Below are 15,146 nucleotides of genomic sequence, written 5' to 3'. Positions count from 1 at the left end.
CCCATACCTTTCTTTAAACAGGGTTCCATTGATCCCATTCCTACGGAGCAGATCTCGTGGCCCATAGGGTGTGTCTTTACATTTAGAGTCTGTGTCACAGAGGAGGGTTTGTAGGAATGGGAAGAATCCAGCACTGGGAAGGTTTCGAGGTGCGAGGTAACCTGAAATTAAAAAATAAAGATGATGTCATTGTGACAGACATGCCTGGGGACGGAAAGAAGAATAGTAACAGCTGCATTTGATAAGACTTTCTGGGACCTTAAAATTAGTCCCACCTTGACAGAAAATGATAGCCTAGAGACTTTTTCCTTTACCTTGGTTTTTCTAGACTTTCTAAAATGAATCAAAGGACTTAAAAATACTGGTTGCCCCATGGGCTCCTCTACCTAGAGTTCATTCTCAAAAAAGACTTTAAAATTTGTTTATTTGTCTTATCTTTGACTATGTGTGTGTATGTGCCTGTGATGCAGAATGCAGTTATGAGTGCAGGTACCTGCAGCATCAGGAGCTGGAGTTCAGGCGGTTATGAGCCACCCAGTGTGGGTGCTGTGAACAGAGTTCAGGCCCTCAAAAAGAACAGCAAATATTTTTCAACCACTGAGTTACTCCAATTCCTTTAAAATAATACTTAAAGGTAGTTTTAAGAACACTTGTTAAGAGTGGTTTAAAAATAAATCTATAAATCCATATGATAAAAGATTATGTAACCATGGAGCATCCCAATTCACATAGGGAAAGTTTACAAAGTATGCCAAAGGGGACAGGTTTTTAAAAACTAAACCTATATACTTTAAAGTAGTATTAACAGAATATTCCAAATCTTTTAAAATACATAATCACATTCGTATTAAAAACCTGAAAGACCACACCAAAAAAAGTATATGGCCTTTTAAATTTGGGTAATAAATACATTTCATGTGACTTTCCTTTCTTCTTTCTGACTGTATATTAACTTTCCCCACAATATATAAGTTTGATTTTATAATTAAATAAATACAACCAACTTTGCAGAGGCTAAGAAATATCTTAGACTCCTCACACTTTGGCATTTTAATTATTATAAATAAATGTTCTTTTGCCCCTTGTTTAAAAACTCAGAAGTAAAAATATCAGCAGAGTTAGCACACAGCTTACAGATGGGAGAAAAGTTTTTGCTAACTACACCTCAGATAGGGGCTTGATATATAGGAAACATAAAGGTTTTGCAAAAATTAAACACTGAAACTATAAAATTGCCAATCAACAAATGGCTAATGAAATTTTTTAAAAAATGGGCTCTTTAAAAGGACCTACACATGGCTGACAAACATTTAAATAAATATATGTATTTAATATTATATATTTAATATTCAATATCCTTTAACTATCAAGGAATGCAGATTGACACCCCTTTGTGACCATCTGTTACCCAAGTCAGAATGGCTACTGTCAAAAAAACAAATGATAACAAGTACTTAAGAGTAAGTGGAAAAGAAAAACCCCATCTACTGCTGCTGAGTGTGTAACTAATGTGAACACTATGGCCATCAGTATAGAGGTTCCTCAAAAAGTGAAAAATGGAGCTACGATATTACCCAGCCATAGCGCTCTTTAGCATGTACTCAAAGGACTGTGTGTCATCCAACCACAGAGACACTAGTGTGTTCATGCTCATTGTTGCACTATTCCTAATAGCAAGGATATGGAGCAGCCTAGATGCCCATCATCCGGAGACTGGATAGTGAAAATGTAGTTTATATATACCAAAGAACGTAGTCAGCTGTTAATAAAAATTAAATTGGCGGGAAAAATGAATGAAACCAGAAAATCTGACATGAAGTGACATTGCCTCATCCCAGAAAGACAAAGTTCTCATGTTGCCTTTTTATACGTGGATCTTAACTTCGAATGTTTGTATATATGAGATATGTATACATGTTTGTAAATGAGGGGTTATGAGAGCAGGTACATGGAACGAGACAGGAAACCATGAGAGTGGACCAAGTTGGTTAAGAGGGAGGGGCAAAAGGCACGTGCATCCTGAAAGTAAAAGTGAAGGTGTTGGGGGGCAGGGCATAGAAATAATAGAAGCAAATTTTATTTGAAAAAAAAAGTCAAACTGAAAGCTAACTATAAAATAATAAAAACAACAGTAAGTGGTGTGAATGAATATGCAGATTTTCCCCCCAAATCACTCATGCACTGCAATGTGAAGGGCTGACTTTAACAACGGCTTTATGAAATGTGCCGGCTGCCAAGGCAGTTGGCCAGCTGTAGAATATGAGGGTTTTTTTCACACTTAGGCTTGATATTAAAACACTAGATGTGTCCTGTGGGAAAAGATGGGAGACAATGAGCTTCAAAAAAAGACAGATGTTATAACTCTAAGGGAAATTCCAAACTGGAGACTCAAAACAAAACCTTAATTTCCCCATGAATCTGGTTGAAAAGGGAGTCAGCGTAATTCTGGTTTCTTTTTAAAGAGAAAGAGACAAACTTAGCGGTGAGCTCACCATGACCGTGCATGAATATGAGAGCAGAGAAGATGTGAAGAGATGTGGTCTAAATTACCTAAAGACAGGCCAGTGGAAAGAAAGAACTGGAAACAAAGGAAGGAGGCATAGAATGTTAGCCAGAAGATAAGCAAGTCAACTTGATTGTTCCCTTATAGCTGATTCCTGAGGAAGATACACACGGGAATGGTTGGTCCCCTTTAGTTTGCACTTGGGTGTAGTAGAAAACAATCTTTTCTTGTGTGCCAGCTTACATGGTACTAGTGGGTAATTAGGTGGGTCTAAGCTCTCTCACATCTCTTCTGAGTTTCCAAGCTTTTGAAACTACCCATATTGGTTTTGAAGACTGTTCACGATTGTTTCTGCACAATTTCTTTATGCAGGCTATAATAAATCATTATAAAATTAGTTGCCTAAAAACAATAGGAATGCATTACTTTACATCTCTAGAGATCAGAAGTCCCAGAACTGAATCTAGGTGTCCTCAAGATCAAGGTATGAGCAGACCTTCATGTCTCTCAGACTTTCTGTGCAAAAATTGGCCTTGTGGCCTTTTCTGACTTCTGTACGAAGCTCACCCCTGAACTATTAGCTGCCCTCTTCATCTTCAAGGTCAACAACAACATGTTTTCCTAAAAACTCTTGCTCATCCCCTCTATTGCAAACTTCTGCCTCAGTGGACATTATGCAAGCCTGGCACATGTCTACAGGGCAAATTCACTATGAATGGTCATCTGCTTTGTTACATAGGTGCCATGTATAGCTGCTCATTTAAATTATGATCCTGCCGATGAGATTATCCCCACTCTATCACAAGCATACATAGACACTGAAAGAAGAATTAGGGACTGGAGAGATGGCTCAGTGGTTAAGAACATTGGCTGTTCTTCCAGAGGACCTGGGAGCAACTACTAGCTTCCACTTGTGAGACAACTTACTCACATGTGTCTGTAACTCTAGTTCCTGGTGATCCACTGCCCTGTTTTAGTATCTGTAAGCACTACACACATGTGGTACACAGACATAGACATGTATGCAAATTTCTATACACATAAAATAGATTACATTTTACAAAAACAAACAAACAAACAAACCAACAACAACAACAAAACAGCAAAAGGAACTAAAGGAAGGGTTGTAGAAACAGGACCAGAAGGTTCAATTGCTCTGCACCACTTAGTATTGCTGGGATGAATGAGTGGAGCCAGACTCTAACAAACAGAAGTACACAAAAGTCCATGCTACAGTCTGAAATGAGGCAAAGAAGGAAAGACACTGTGGAAAGAAGGGAGCTTTGCCTCCAACTTTACCTTTTCTGGAGCTGATTTTAACTTAAGAAGAATTGGAAAGAATATAAACTCACAATAGTCTTTCAATGTCATAAAAAAATGGATGTACCTACTTATAGGAAAACTCATCACAGGCTTGCAAAAAAAAAAAAAAAAAAAAAAAAAGCTCCTGGGTGTATCAGAGGGAGAGGTGATGACACTGTGCCTAGATTTTTGATAAGTGATATTTAAGCTGTCATAATGGGACCATGCAAATGAATAATAGGTTCCCTTTTGCCCAAGCGCCTCACAGGGTGTGTTGTGCCTGGAGTCCACCCTCGACCTTCATCTTTGAACTAACCACAGTGCACTCACAGACTGTGCACTCACCACAGTGAGGGGGCTGCTGCAGGAGCATGCCCATGTCCTGTGTTCTCTGAGAGGCATCCACCATGCATTTTGCCACTCATCCGAGGTTTACCACCATGATTTCTTTCCTCTTATGCACCAACTTTTCAGCAAGCATGGGAGTGCTCTAAAGCTAACCAATAAGAATCAAGTAGAAGTGAACTCTTCTTGCTTCCTCGTGAAAGGAAAATGGATGTTTCTGTCTTGCACCCATCTCAGTTATCTCCTCAAGGAAGTAACTACTCAGAGCAACTTGTCACTAAACAACCACAAGCTCTAAGGGGTGGCTAATTTTAGCCTGAACTTACTCTACTCTAAAGGTGTCTCGGTGATGTTCCGATTCTAAAATAACGCTTTCCCTTTATATCCCTAAATGTCAGCATAAAGGAGGAAAAAGAGAAATAGCTCCCTCTCTTTCACAAAACTTTTAAGATGCATGCAAAGTTTATCCTAATAGTTGAATAATCACGTTCTAGACCAGAGCTCCTGTTTAAGAAACAAATGGAAGAAGGCCATGACTATAAAGCAAACCACCACAAAATTTGCAGGTAAAATCAGATCTCAGGGACTCAGGATGTCAGGTAGGATAATATCCTTGGTATCATGATACCCAAAGTTTCCACACTCAGGAAAATATCCAGGCCCATCACTGAGAGAATAGCTACTGGAGGTCAAATTTGTCCTAACCCAGTTTGGAAGAGGAGAAAAAAAGGATAGTAACAAAAATTCCACCTCACAAGTGGCTCAGTTTCCCAGTATCTCCAGGCAAAGATAGTGAGTGACCAACCCTGGGTGGGAGAGTTATTTCCTTAGAATGGAGAAAGTCTGCATTGCTGACACGAGCCCCATTGTAATGTCAACACATTTCAGTTATCTTGGGGAGTGAAATCAAAGCCAACCATAGGACAACTTTAGAAATGAATTTCACCTAAATCAAATTCAGTAAAACTTGCCTTACAAAAAGATTTGGATCTAAGAGTTTTGAACAGCACATACTTTGTGTAGTGATGTCAGTCCATATATCCATGTTCACTGACACGAAAGATCAAAATTTCCTTTCCCACTACACAAAAATTCTTATTCAGAGCACTATCTGTGAGACATAATGTGAAGATTAAAGCAGTGTGTGGACCACAGCCTCAGCAGCATCACCTGGGACCAAGTTACAAATGAAATTTCAGAGACTGAGACGCCTGCTTTGCATGGGTAAGATATCCAGAGTTCAATTCATTCCATGGGAAGGAGAGAGATTAGTTAGCTCAGCTCCCAAATTAGAAGTCCTGCTTAGGGTTTATTGAAAACTCCAGGGGAAGGGCTCAACAATCTGTGCTTACAACTACTTTAGATACTTCTGGCACATACTCTGCCGAAGATTAGATGACAGACCTTTACATAAGAGTCAGATAGGAAACATCTTTGCTTGGTAGACTGTACCAACAGCATCACAATTACTTAACTCAGGGACTTTTGTTTTGAAAGAAGCCACAGACAATGTGTGAACTTCCATATGTTCCAGAAAAAACTTCATTTACATAGGCAGGCAGTTGGCTGGATGCGCCTGTGGACTGTAGTTTTCTGTGCTCTGGGAGGGTAAGCCTTCCTAATTCCCTAATTCATTCATTCATTCTCTCTCTCTCTCTCTCTCTCTCTCTCTCTCTCTCTCTCTCTGCCTCTCTCTCATTTCTTGTACTTTTTTGCTCTTTCTTGTCTTCTCCTTCTTCCATCATTGTCTGTAATTTCCTTCATACTGCCCACCCCCCATTTCTGAATCTTTCTTTGCTTTCCAAAAGCCTGCTTCCTCCATCTCTCTCCCCATCTTCTACTTCATCATCTCTTCGCTCGTCATGTAACCTAGAGTGAAGCACTGTTCTCCCAAGCATCCTTCCTTTCTGCTTTATCTTTACTTTGGTAGGACTGTTGTCCACTTCCATAGTAAATTCACAAGCATGTTGCTGTCTGGTACTGTCCAGAAAATGACTCCCTTCTACTTATTATACTGTTCAAAACAGAGATGTCAGTCTTTATTGTAACGAAGCTTCCTTGATTTAATTCTGTTTGGCCAGGAAGCATTTGGGAAGCTGGCTTGGTGACATTTATGGATATTCTAGTAGTGGCAGAATTCACAAATTTCCACTGTGTTTCTTTGTGTCTGTTTCAAAACAGGTCAGAACCCCAACCTACTTGGTAGTTTTTATACTTGCAGGTGAAAAGAAATTAATCTTTATTCCAATGAAGACATGAACTATGTGTAGAAAGAAAATTTGGACTAGAAACTAGTGAGTTATTCATTAAGGGTTTTACACTTTTCTTAAGTTTTCAGACAAAGTCCTATTGTCAGAATAATAGAAGGCCATCTTATCACTTACATGATGGTTCTTTTTGTTAAACAACTTTAGGACATGAGTAAATAAGACAAATAGATCCAAAAACATCATCTATAAGCAATTAAATACTCAACACAATTAAATATAAAGCTCAATATAAAATAATATAAGCATGAAAATGGGTCTTGGAAGTATATCTGTAATAATTTATTAAAGTAAGTTTTTACTCTAGTAGTTTTCGAATGAATTTTGTTCTGAATTACATTTCTGAAGACATAATTAAAACTGTGAAGAATATAAAGCTGCCCTTCCAAATCATTTCCTAGGCATTGTCAAAGAGGCTCAGAGAGCTGCCCCTGTTTCCCTCCACAGGAATCTCCCACCAAGTTATACCTAACAGGAAAGTCTGCTGCTCTGCCACCCTCCAGTGAGTAGAGACAAATGTATGCACCTTCTGAGGAAGGGCGTCAGCACCCATGAGGCCCAGTGTGACAAATTAGGGGAAAACCTGTTAGAACTTTAAACACTTCAATAGAGAAAATCTTTTTAAAAGATACTGTATAAGTCACAAGCTATTTGATTTTTTTATTTATTTTTATTGGATATTATTTATTTACATTTCAGATGCCATCCCCTTTCTCCATTTCCCCTCCCTAGAAAACCCCTATCCCATACCCCCTTCTTGTTTTTGCTTTTATACAATTTTTTTAATGTCAACCAAAGGCTTTATAAGTTTGGTAATGCTCAATATCAATCAGAAGTGTAACCTAATACCCAATCTAGATATATCAACTATCTTTGACTGGCGGAGAGTGTGAATATCCACCTCCATGTCTGGCCCCCCTCTCTCTTTCTCGCTCATCACCTAGCTCCTCTTCTCCTTCTCCTCCTCCTCTCCTTACTTTTCTTCTCTGTACTCCTCCCACCTTAGCTCCTCCTACATATCACCCTTCCTGTTAAAATAAAATTTTTCTCTCAAAATACAGTTAGAGCATAACTATACCAACTTATGTCAGTAAGGTACAAGATAGACCTAATACCCAGTCCATCATTTTGTTGACTAACCAGAACCTCTGTCATCTCTCCTAAATAAAAGACTTAGTTCTGAGCCTGGCTTATTTTTTTCTTGGCTTTAGAATGAATGTCAGCTGAAAACCATTCTCTCAAATCTTTTCTCTCAAAGTAAATAGCAAGGATTGGCTATGAGACTATAAGTTTTCAACCCCGTCAGAAATCCAGAATGACTGAGTTAACTGAGATTATGGGAAGCACAAAACATAGCTTCTAAAACATAGCCAATTTATAGAGACCGCTGGACACATGAACAGTCCCTATACTACAGAATGTTGGAGCATCTGATCTTCAGCTTTCTGGCCCAGGATCATCTGACAGACCTAGTGATGCAGAATTATTAAGGGCTGATTACTCTGTCTTGGCAGATATAATCAGTCGACTATTCTGCAAGTGTGTCCTTTTCTGGACAGTATTTTGTCTGTAGATGGAAAGAGGCAATTCTTGTCTAGTGGCTGTCTCACCACAATTGGAATAACTCCAAAGATGCTCAATTTCTTCTTGGAATCCAAGACAGGAAGCTATCAGGAGCAGACAGGTCTCTAATCAAAATGAACACTAATACAGAAATGTTTGTCACGTCAATTCTGTGGATTTCTGATGTTTTGAAAACCAACTATCCATGTAAGGTAATCTGGACTGTTGTCTGTTAACTCCTCTCAGCTATTTCTTTTCTTTTCTTTCTTTTTTTTTTTTTTTTTTTTTTTTTAGTTTTTTTCAAGACAGGGTTTCTCTGAGTAGCCCTGGCTGTCCTGGAACTCACTCTGTAGACCAGGCTGGCCTCGAACTCAGAAATCTGCCTGCCTCTGCCTCCCAAGTGCTAGGATTAAAGGCATGTGCCACCACTGCCCGGCCTCTCAGCTATTTCTAAAGAAAATACAGAAAAATCCCCAACAATAAACTCAAAGCCATGAATTTGCTATAGGCCCTTAACTCACAGTCTAACCATCTCAAATAGTTAAAGAAGGACTGGGTCTAAGCCTTGTATTCCTAAATGTGTTATACAGGCACAATGCCTATGATAGTAACCATATTCATCTCACTTTTATATTAATAAGAAGCTTGGACCAATAAAAACCTTAAATTTGAAATCAAAGTAAATTTTGTACCATTTAAGAAATTATAATTTCATCTTAATAACAATTATACATATTTCTACCAGTAAGTTATGGCTATGCAATAAATCCTAGCTAATCCTCCCTGTTCCTCCAAAACCACTACTTTTCCCTAGAAAGACAGCCCAATATTAACCACCTTAGTCCCCAAGCCCAGGGAATAGGGGTGCCAACTCTTCATTAACTTCTTCAAGCTGATTATGGGTGTTGAGATATTAGAAGAGGGGTTGGGGGAAGAATAAATTGATAAGCCTCTGACACTGTCTTCACTGCATCCGGCTGGAATTCCAGGACATCAGAGGTTCGAGCAGGTATGCTCAGCTTGCCTGATGAATAGATACACCAAGGCTATGTATTCTGCAATACACAATTCTCAAAACAAATTTTAGTATCAAGATAATTGTTTGTTTGAATTCTGGAATCTAGTCTTCTGGCTGCCTGCCTCTATCATGTCTTATCCATATAATTCTGGGCATTTCTATGAAGGTGAGTCACAAGCTATTTGAAAGAGGGAAATTCCCAATATAAGTCTTAGCACAGTGCACAACACTCTGAAGTCAGCCATGAAATGTATGTTAATTAATAATTGGTTAAAACTCCCAAGGTCACAAAAATACAGCATGATGTAGGGGTTTAGTGTAAGATAGTCCTTCATGTTATTAATACACCAACGTGTTAGCTTTTCCCTAAAGTTAAAGCCAACACAAATTGTGCCTTCAATAGATACTACTGTCTTATATTTTGGGGTCATAAAAATGGATAGAATTGGTTATTCAAAATAGCCAGTACTGCTTATTCTTGTATGTTTCATAAGTATTGGTGCTTCTGAAAACCTAACTAATGCACGGCATTCATAATACCAACCACTGAACACATAGTGAAGCCCTCTATCTTTTACTCAGTAAATATTTACAAAAATATTCTGTGCTTGGCACCAAGTAAAGAACTAAGTAAGACTCATTCTTATATTTTTTAAAAATAAAAATTTTATTTTAACATGAATTCAGGAGTTGAGAGGGGTTATAAAGAGATAAGACAATGGGTGTGAACTTGCCTCATTCAAGTTCAAGTGTTTATTAAAGAAAATGCTTCTAGAAGTCTTTATTTTCCTGAACTGCCAGAAATAGTGTGTATATGAAAATATATATTTAAAACAAAAGAAAAAGGCTTTATTTTGAGAAAAATTTTCTATCCTGATCATTTTTGTTGTTTTGGCTTGGGTTGTTTGTTTGTCAACTAGACCCAAGACAGAGTTATTTGGGGGGGGGGGAATGAATCTCAATTAAGAAAGTGCCTCAATCAGATTGGCTTATGGGTTTTGTTTAGTTTTTTTTTTTTTTTTTTTTTTTTTTTTTTTTTTTTTTTAATTAATGAATGTTGTGGGAGGACGCAGTTCACTGTGGGTAGTGTCATTCCTGGGCAGGCTGTCCTGAGTAGGATGAGAAAGCAAATCGGGAAATCCGTGAGGAGCAAGCAAGTAAGCAGCATTCCTCCATGGCTTCTGTTCCAGTTCCTGCCCTATTTGAGTTCCTGTTTTGTGGTGGACAGTTATCAGGGTATGTAGACCACATGAACCCTTTCCTCCCCAAGATGGTTCTGTCTACAGCCATTATCACAACAACCAAAAACTAAGACAGCGCCATAACTTTTAAAGAAAATTAACATATATCATTTCTCATGAGCCTTGCAACAATTCTAAAGGACAGGTTGGGCAGGTCTCACATCCATTGGCAACTCGAGCAAGGTTAAGTTCGGACGAACAACAACATGTCAAAATGCAACCATAGGATGCTTGGTGATGAAAACACTTTGTTCAGCTATATTTTGAATCTTGGAAGTGGGAATTTGAAAAACAGGCACATTTTGGTTTTTTTTCTTGAATTCTTAAATCATGGGGGGAGGGGGCATGAGGAGGGGTCAATTGACCTCTCTAAACCTAGTTCCACATCTATGAAATTGAGGATAATGGGCTTTGCTGCCTCACAGGGCTCAAGGAAGGTTAATTAGATGAAGCTTATGAGCACTGAGAAGGCAGGCCCATGAAAACATAGGCTGCTTTGCTCATCTGGCTGCTATTAGAACACTTTTTTTTTTAACTACTCAGTGGCTGTGGCTTTGCTGCTCAATCCAGTCTTACATCTTTGTACCCTGAGCCAATGAATGATTATAAATATTGCATGATGTTTCTTTCTACCTAGTAATTCATAATATATTCTTGTATCAACTGGAGTCGTGTTCCAGTTACTGCGTGTTCAGTGGGTGTGGTACAATGACACATTCTGTCTAATTCTGCCCAGGCAAGTTTTGCTCCATAGGAGAGATGGTTTTCTAAGTTCAAGTTCATTGGCAAGATGTATAGTACAGCTGACTGTGAGAGCCCATGTATGATGTCTGATCCTTAAAGCAGTGAACGATGAGGTCCTCTGTTCATCTGGTTGGCATCTGAGGAATATTGCTCAGTCATAAAGTGTCTGCCTAACATGTGTAAGACCAGGGTTTACTCTTTAGCATGCCAAAAGCAAAGCAAAAGTTCAGTTGGCATTTGCCTAGCTCAACATCTACAGTCACCAAGAATAAGAACAGACCCTGGACCATTTGGGCTGCTGCTCACATTGTTAAACACACACCTGCGTCCCTCAACGTTGTTGCCAAATGCACGGACAGAGAGATTCTGAAAGGTGCAAAAACCTACCCCAGTAGAGATAACTTTGGAACTGGATGCAAACAAAACCACATAGGAAAAAGATTTTTGCCTCTTTATGATTTTGGATTACTGTTCATCAGATTTTAAAGGAACATTATTTGGTTTAAGAATGAAGTTTAGACTCCAGACTGTGCTGTTCCTCTGGCTGTTGCTTCTTTGACCCTCAAGTGCACAGTTGGGTTGAAGTTCAGAACAATGCCTCTCTGACTATCCATAACAGAACATCTTCCCTCTTCTACAGATGCTACCCAGAGCCAGTTGGATGGGGAATTCCCCATATCCAAACCCTGATCTACTTAAATTTTTTTTTTAAAAAATCATGATTTAAGGCTGGAAGACTAAACAGAAACAGGTACATGGCAGAAAAGAAACTCCCATGTGTGTTGCATCTGGGGAAATTTAAAAATAAGAATCTCAGGTACACTATTCAAAATATTCCCACTGGGCAAATATGTGAAGGCCCGTGGCTTTATCTTCGAGGCTCTGTGGATTTCTAGATGAGCGCATTGGTAAGTAACAGGCATGTTTTTTTTTTTTCCCCAAAACTTCCTTTTTAGCAACAAAGCTTCAGTTTCAGTTTTGAAAAAATCTCTCTGCTTATGCCATCTGTAAACAGACTCTTAAGCATCATTTTTCCTCTCTGCAGCTAAATTAGACCTTAAAAGGGAGTGGGAGGAATGGAGGCTGGATTCTCCCTTCCCTTCACCGTGAGATAACCTCTTTCTGTGACTTAGTCCCTTGATTCTCTTGGACCTACTCAGTTAGGAGCCTTCTCTGGCCTTTGTGAGGGGCTCTGTGAGGCTGGTTGTATTTTTACTGGGCACAACTGTGTTGCTGAGAGATGTCAAAGACGCCTGATGCCTGGGTTGGGAGTTTCTGCCATGGGCCCTGTAGTAACAGTCGCTGTGGGACGCCCTCTTCTGAGTCTGTCCCCTCTACAGATCCATCAACCCCAGCTGACCTCATCAAAAGAGGGGCACACTGGAGAGGGTATCATCCTACAGCACCAGGACACCTGTTATGAGTGGTGAGAAAAATGCTGCCTGAATGGTTATCTGCACTGTACATCATCCAGGGCTCTAGGCAACAGAGGCACCAAGCCTGCAGTGGGAAGGGAGGAGTGGAGGATTTAATGCCTCTCTGCTACGCTGATCTCAGAAGTGATGCTGCAGTGTAGGCCAGTGGATGGTGGAGGAGCATCAGAGATTTCCATAATCTAGGCTCTTGGGCACAAAGAGTTTATGAAACTTAACTCAGGCTCTCATTCTGGGAAACACAGAATATCTTTGCATATTAAAGACTTTTAAAAGTTTTGCAGATAAATACACACACCACACAATTCCTGAATAACTAAAGTTAGTCAATTTCATATTTATACATGCACGATCACAGGATGTATTTTTCCTTTACTTAGTCGTTAAAGGTGGTACTGATTAATGTCCCTCATTGAGAGAGTGCTTAATCCAGGATCTCACACATTCTTGCTGAAAAGCCCTGCAACGGGGAATAGCTTACATTAGAAAACATCTTAGTTTCGACCTTTAAAAGGTGCCTGTGAGATGCCACCTCACTAAAATGGCTTGGCTTTGGTGAGTCAAGGAGCACTTTGTTTGGAAATATGCATTGCAGTCCTCTTCAGCAGTTCATCTACAAAACTCATCGGGAACATTGCTCAGAGATGGAAATTACATTGCAGAAGGATTGGAGGAGGCGTCTAAAAGTACCCACTCCATAATGAGGAAAAACAATAAAGTAATGAGGAAGTCATCGAAGAACAAGCAAGGGTCAGAAAAACAAAGCCCTCCTGACAGTGATGGTGTAAGTCTATACACGCTGGGCAAAGTGCTATAAGCTTGGATCTGGATGTCCTAGAGAAGTCCGGGAACTACAGAGATGTGACTGAGTTTACAGCATCCATAAAATAAAGTAAAACTAAATAGATATGTTAGGAATGGGGATAGCTTTTTCTGTACAGAAAGAATCCTATCTGTCAGGTACTAAGAGCTTCATTCTCAGGCCTCCTAGAGATTTTTATCCTGGGGCTAGCACAGGAACATCACTAAAAGTACTCCAATATCTTTAATGGGGATGGAAATAATGAACGCATATGCTACAGGAGTCAAAGCTGAGCTGGCTTACTCTATAAAGTGAATTGCTTGCCATGCAAGGATGAGGACCTGAGTTCAATCTTTAGCAACCATGTCAAAAGCCAGATGCAGTAATCCCTGTGAGTAATGCCAGTGAGGGACAGAAAGAACCCGGAAGCTTGCTCATAAGCCAGGCTAGCCAAATTGGGAAGCTGAAGGTTCAGTGAGAGACAATATTGACTCAAAAATTTTCAAGTGTGATTGAGGAAGACACTCAGTGTTGACCTCTGGCCTACACATACATGCACACACACACACACACACGTTTGCACACAGACAAAAGAAACATATGAATGCACGTGTGTTTGCATGCACACACACACACACACAGAGGGAGGGTAGGGAGAGGAGTAACAGTATTATTCTCCCTTCACCACACGGAAGAGAAGTAATGCCAAGTAGCAGACAGTATCTTAACACCAGTAGGCAGAATTGTGATCAGGACCGTGAAATAACTTTCCAAGGTGTTAAGGTAAACACAGGAAAAAAAAATGTCCACTCTGGCTTTTCTCCCAAACCTTTTCCCTTTGGATAAACTGAGTTCTGGGCTGTTATCTAAAACTACGTATCAGCAACATTTTTACAAAGTCCTCCAGTGAGTGAAATACCAGAAAGGAAGAGGAGTTTAAAAAGCATCCTTCAAGTACTAGCTCTGCAAATGATTCATTATTTAACAATCACCTTCTGTCTCAAGTCAATTCCCTTACTTATTCAAGGAAAAAAAATCTGGACGACTCATCCATCATAATGTTACGAATTAAAGGATCTTCTGTCAAACGAGATTAGCATGCTGAAGTGTCACACATTTAAGATGAAAATTATGTTTGGAGATAAAAATGTGATTTCTATAAGCCATTAGGAATAATGATATTGAGGAAAGCATTATGTCCTGTAGAGGTATGCTCCTGACAGTGACTTTTTCACTTGGAAATCTGAGTCAGTTGTTATCACAGGAAAATGTGTGTTATATACTGCAAAGTTGGAGCTGGGGACTCACACTGCTGGTATCATTGTACAGACAGGAAAAATCTCACAAAGGCACAAGCTTAGTACTTCTCTAATCAACAGATGGTCTGTTCACGGGGGAAACACACAGTTCGGTTAGGGGTCTCATCCCTCCTCACCAGCCAGGGGATATTTAGGTCTTTGATATTCAGATATCGTCTGTTTACAAATGATACAAGTGACAACCTGCCAGTGGAAAATGTGTGTCACAGCCTTTTCTTTCAAGTGGTACTGTTGGCAGGTAGCAAGGCCATCTTCTTGTCAGACTGGGCTCTTCTGCTAAACCAGAGAGTCCTTTACCAAGACCCCTGCCAATCGGAAGAGACAATGTGTGTGACCTGTGGCTTGCTTTGTAGTCCTCAATACATTGCTGGGCATCTCCCCAGCTCTGCCAGAGCTACTTTTCATCAAATTCCCTCTCTCATTAGGGGCTGGGAGAATACAGAGAGAAGTTCTGTGCTGGTAATTTTGCAAGTTATGTAGTTCAGAACACATCAATTTAAAATTAGCACAGCAATGAATATTTTCTATATTTTCCCAAGAAATCTTTCTGCTGTAAGAGAAAGACTTTAGAGAAATTAAAAAACATTTTATATCAACCATCTTGAGTGA

General features: G+C 39.5%; 1 protein-coding gene across 1 annotated transcript in view; it reads right to left on the bottom strand.

The window, feature by feature from the left end:
* Positions 1–15,146, bottom strand: part of Abca12 (ATP binding cassette subfamily A member 12) — a 165,416-nt gene that overhangs the window by 110,830 nt on the left and 39,440 nt on the right. The window contains exon 3 of the mRNA XM_034498585.2: positions 8–161. Coding sequence (XP_034354476.1) covers positions 8–161 — 154 coding nt within the window. The remainder of the gene's footprint in view (positions 1–7; positions 162–15,146) is intronic.

Source organism: Arvicanthis niloticus, chromosome 3, assembly GCF_011762505.2.
Source record: "Arvicanthis niloticus isolate mArvNil1 chromosome 3, mArvNil1.pat.X, whole genome shotgun sequence".
Lineage (NCBI taxonomy): Eukaryota > Metazoa > Chordata > Mammalia > Rodentia > Muridae > Arvicanthis > Arvicanthis niloticus.
This window is presented reverse-complemented; position numbering and strand designations above follow the sequence as displayed.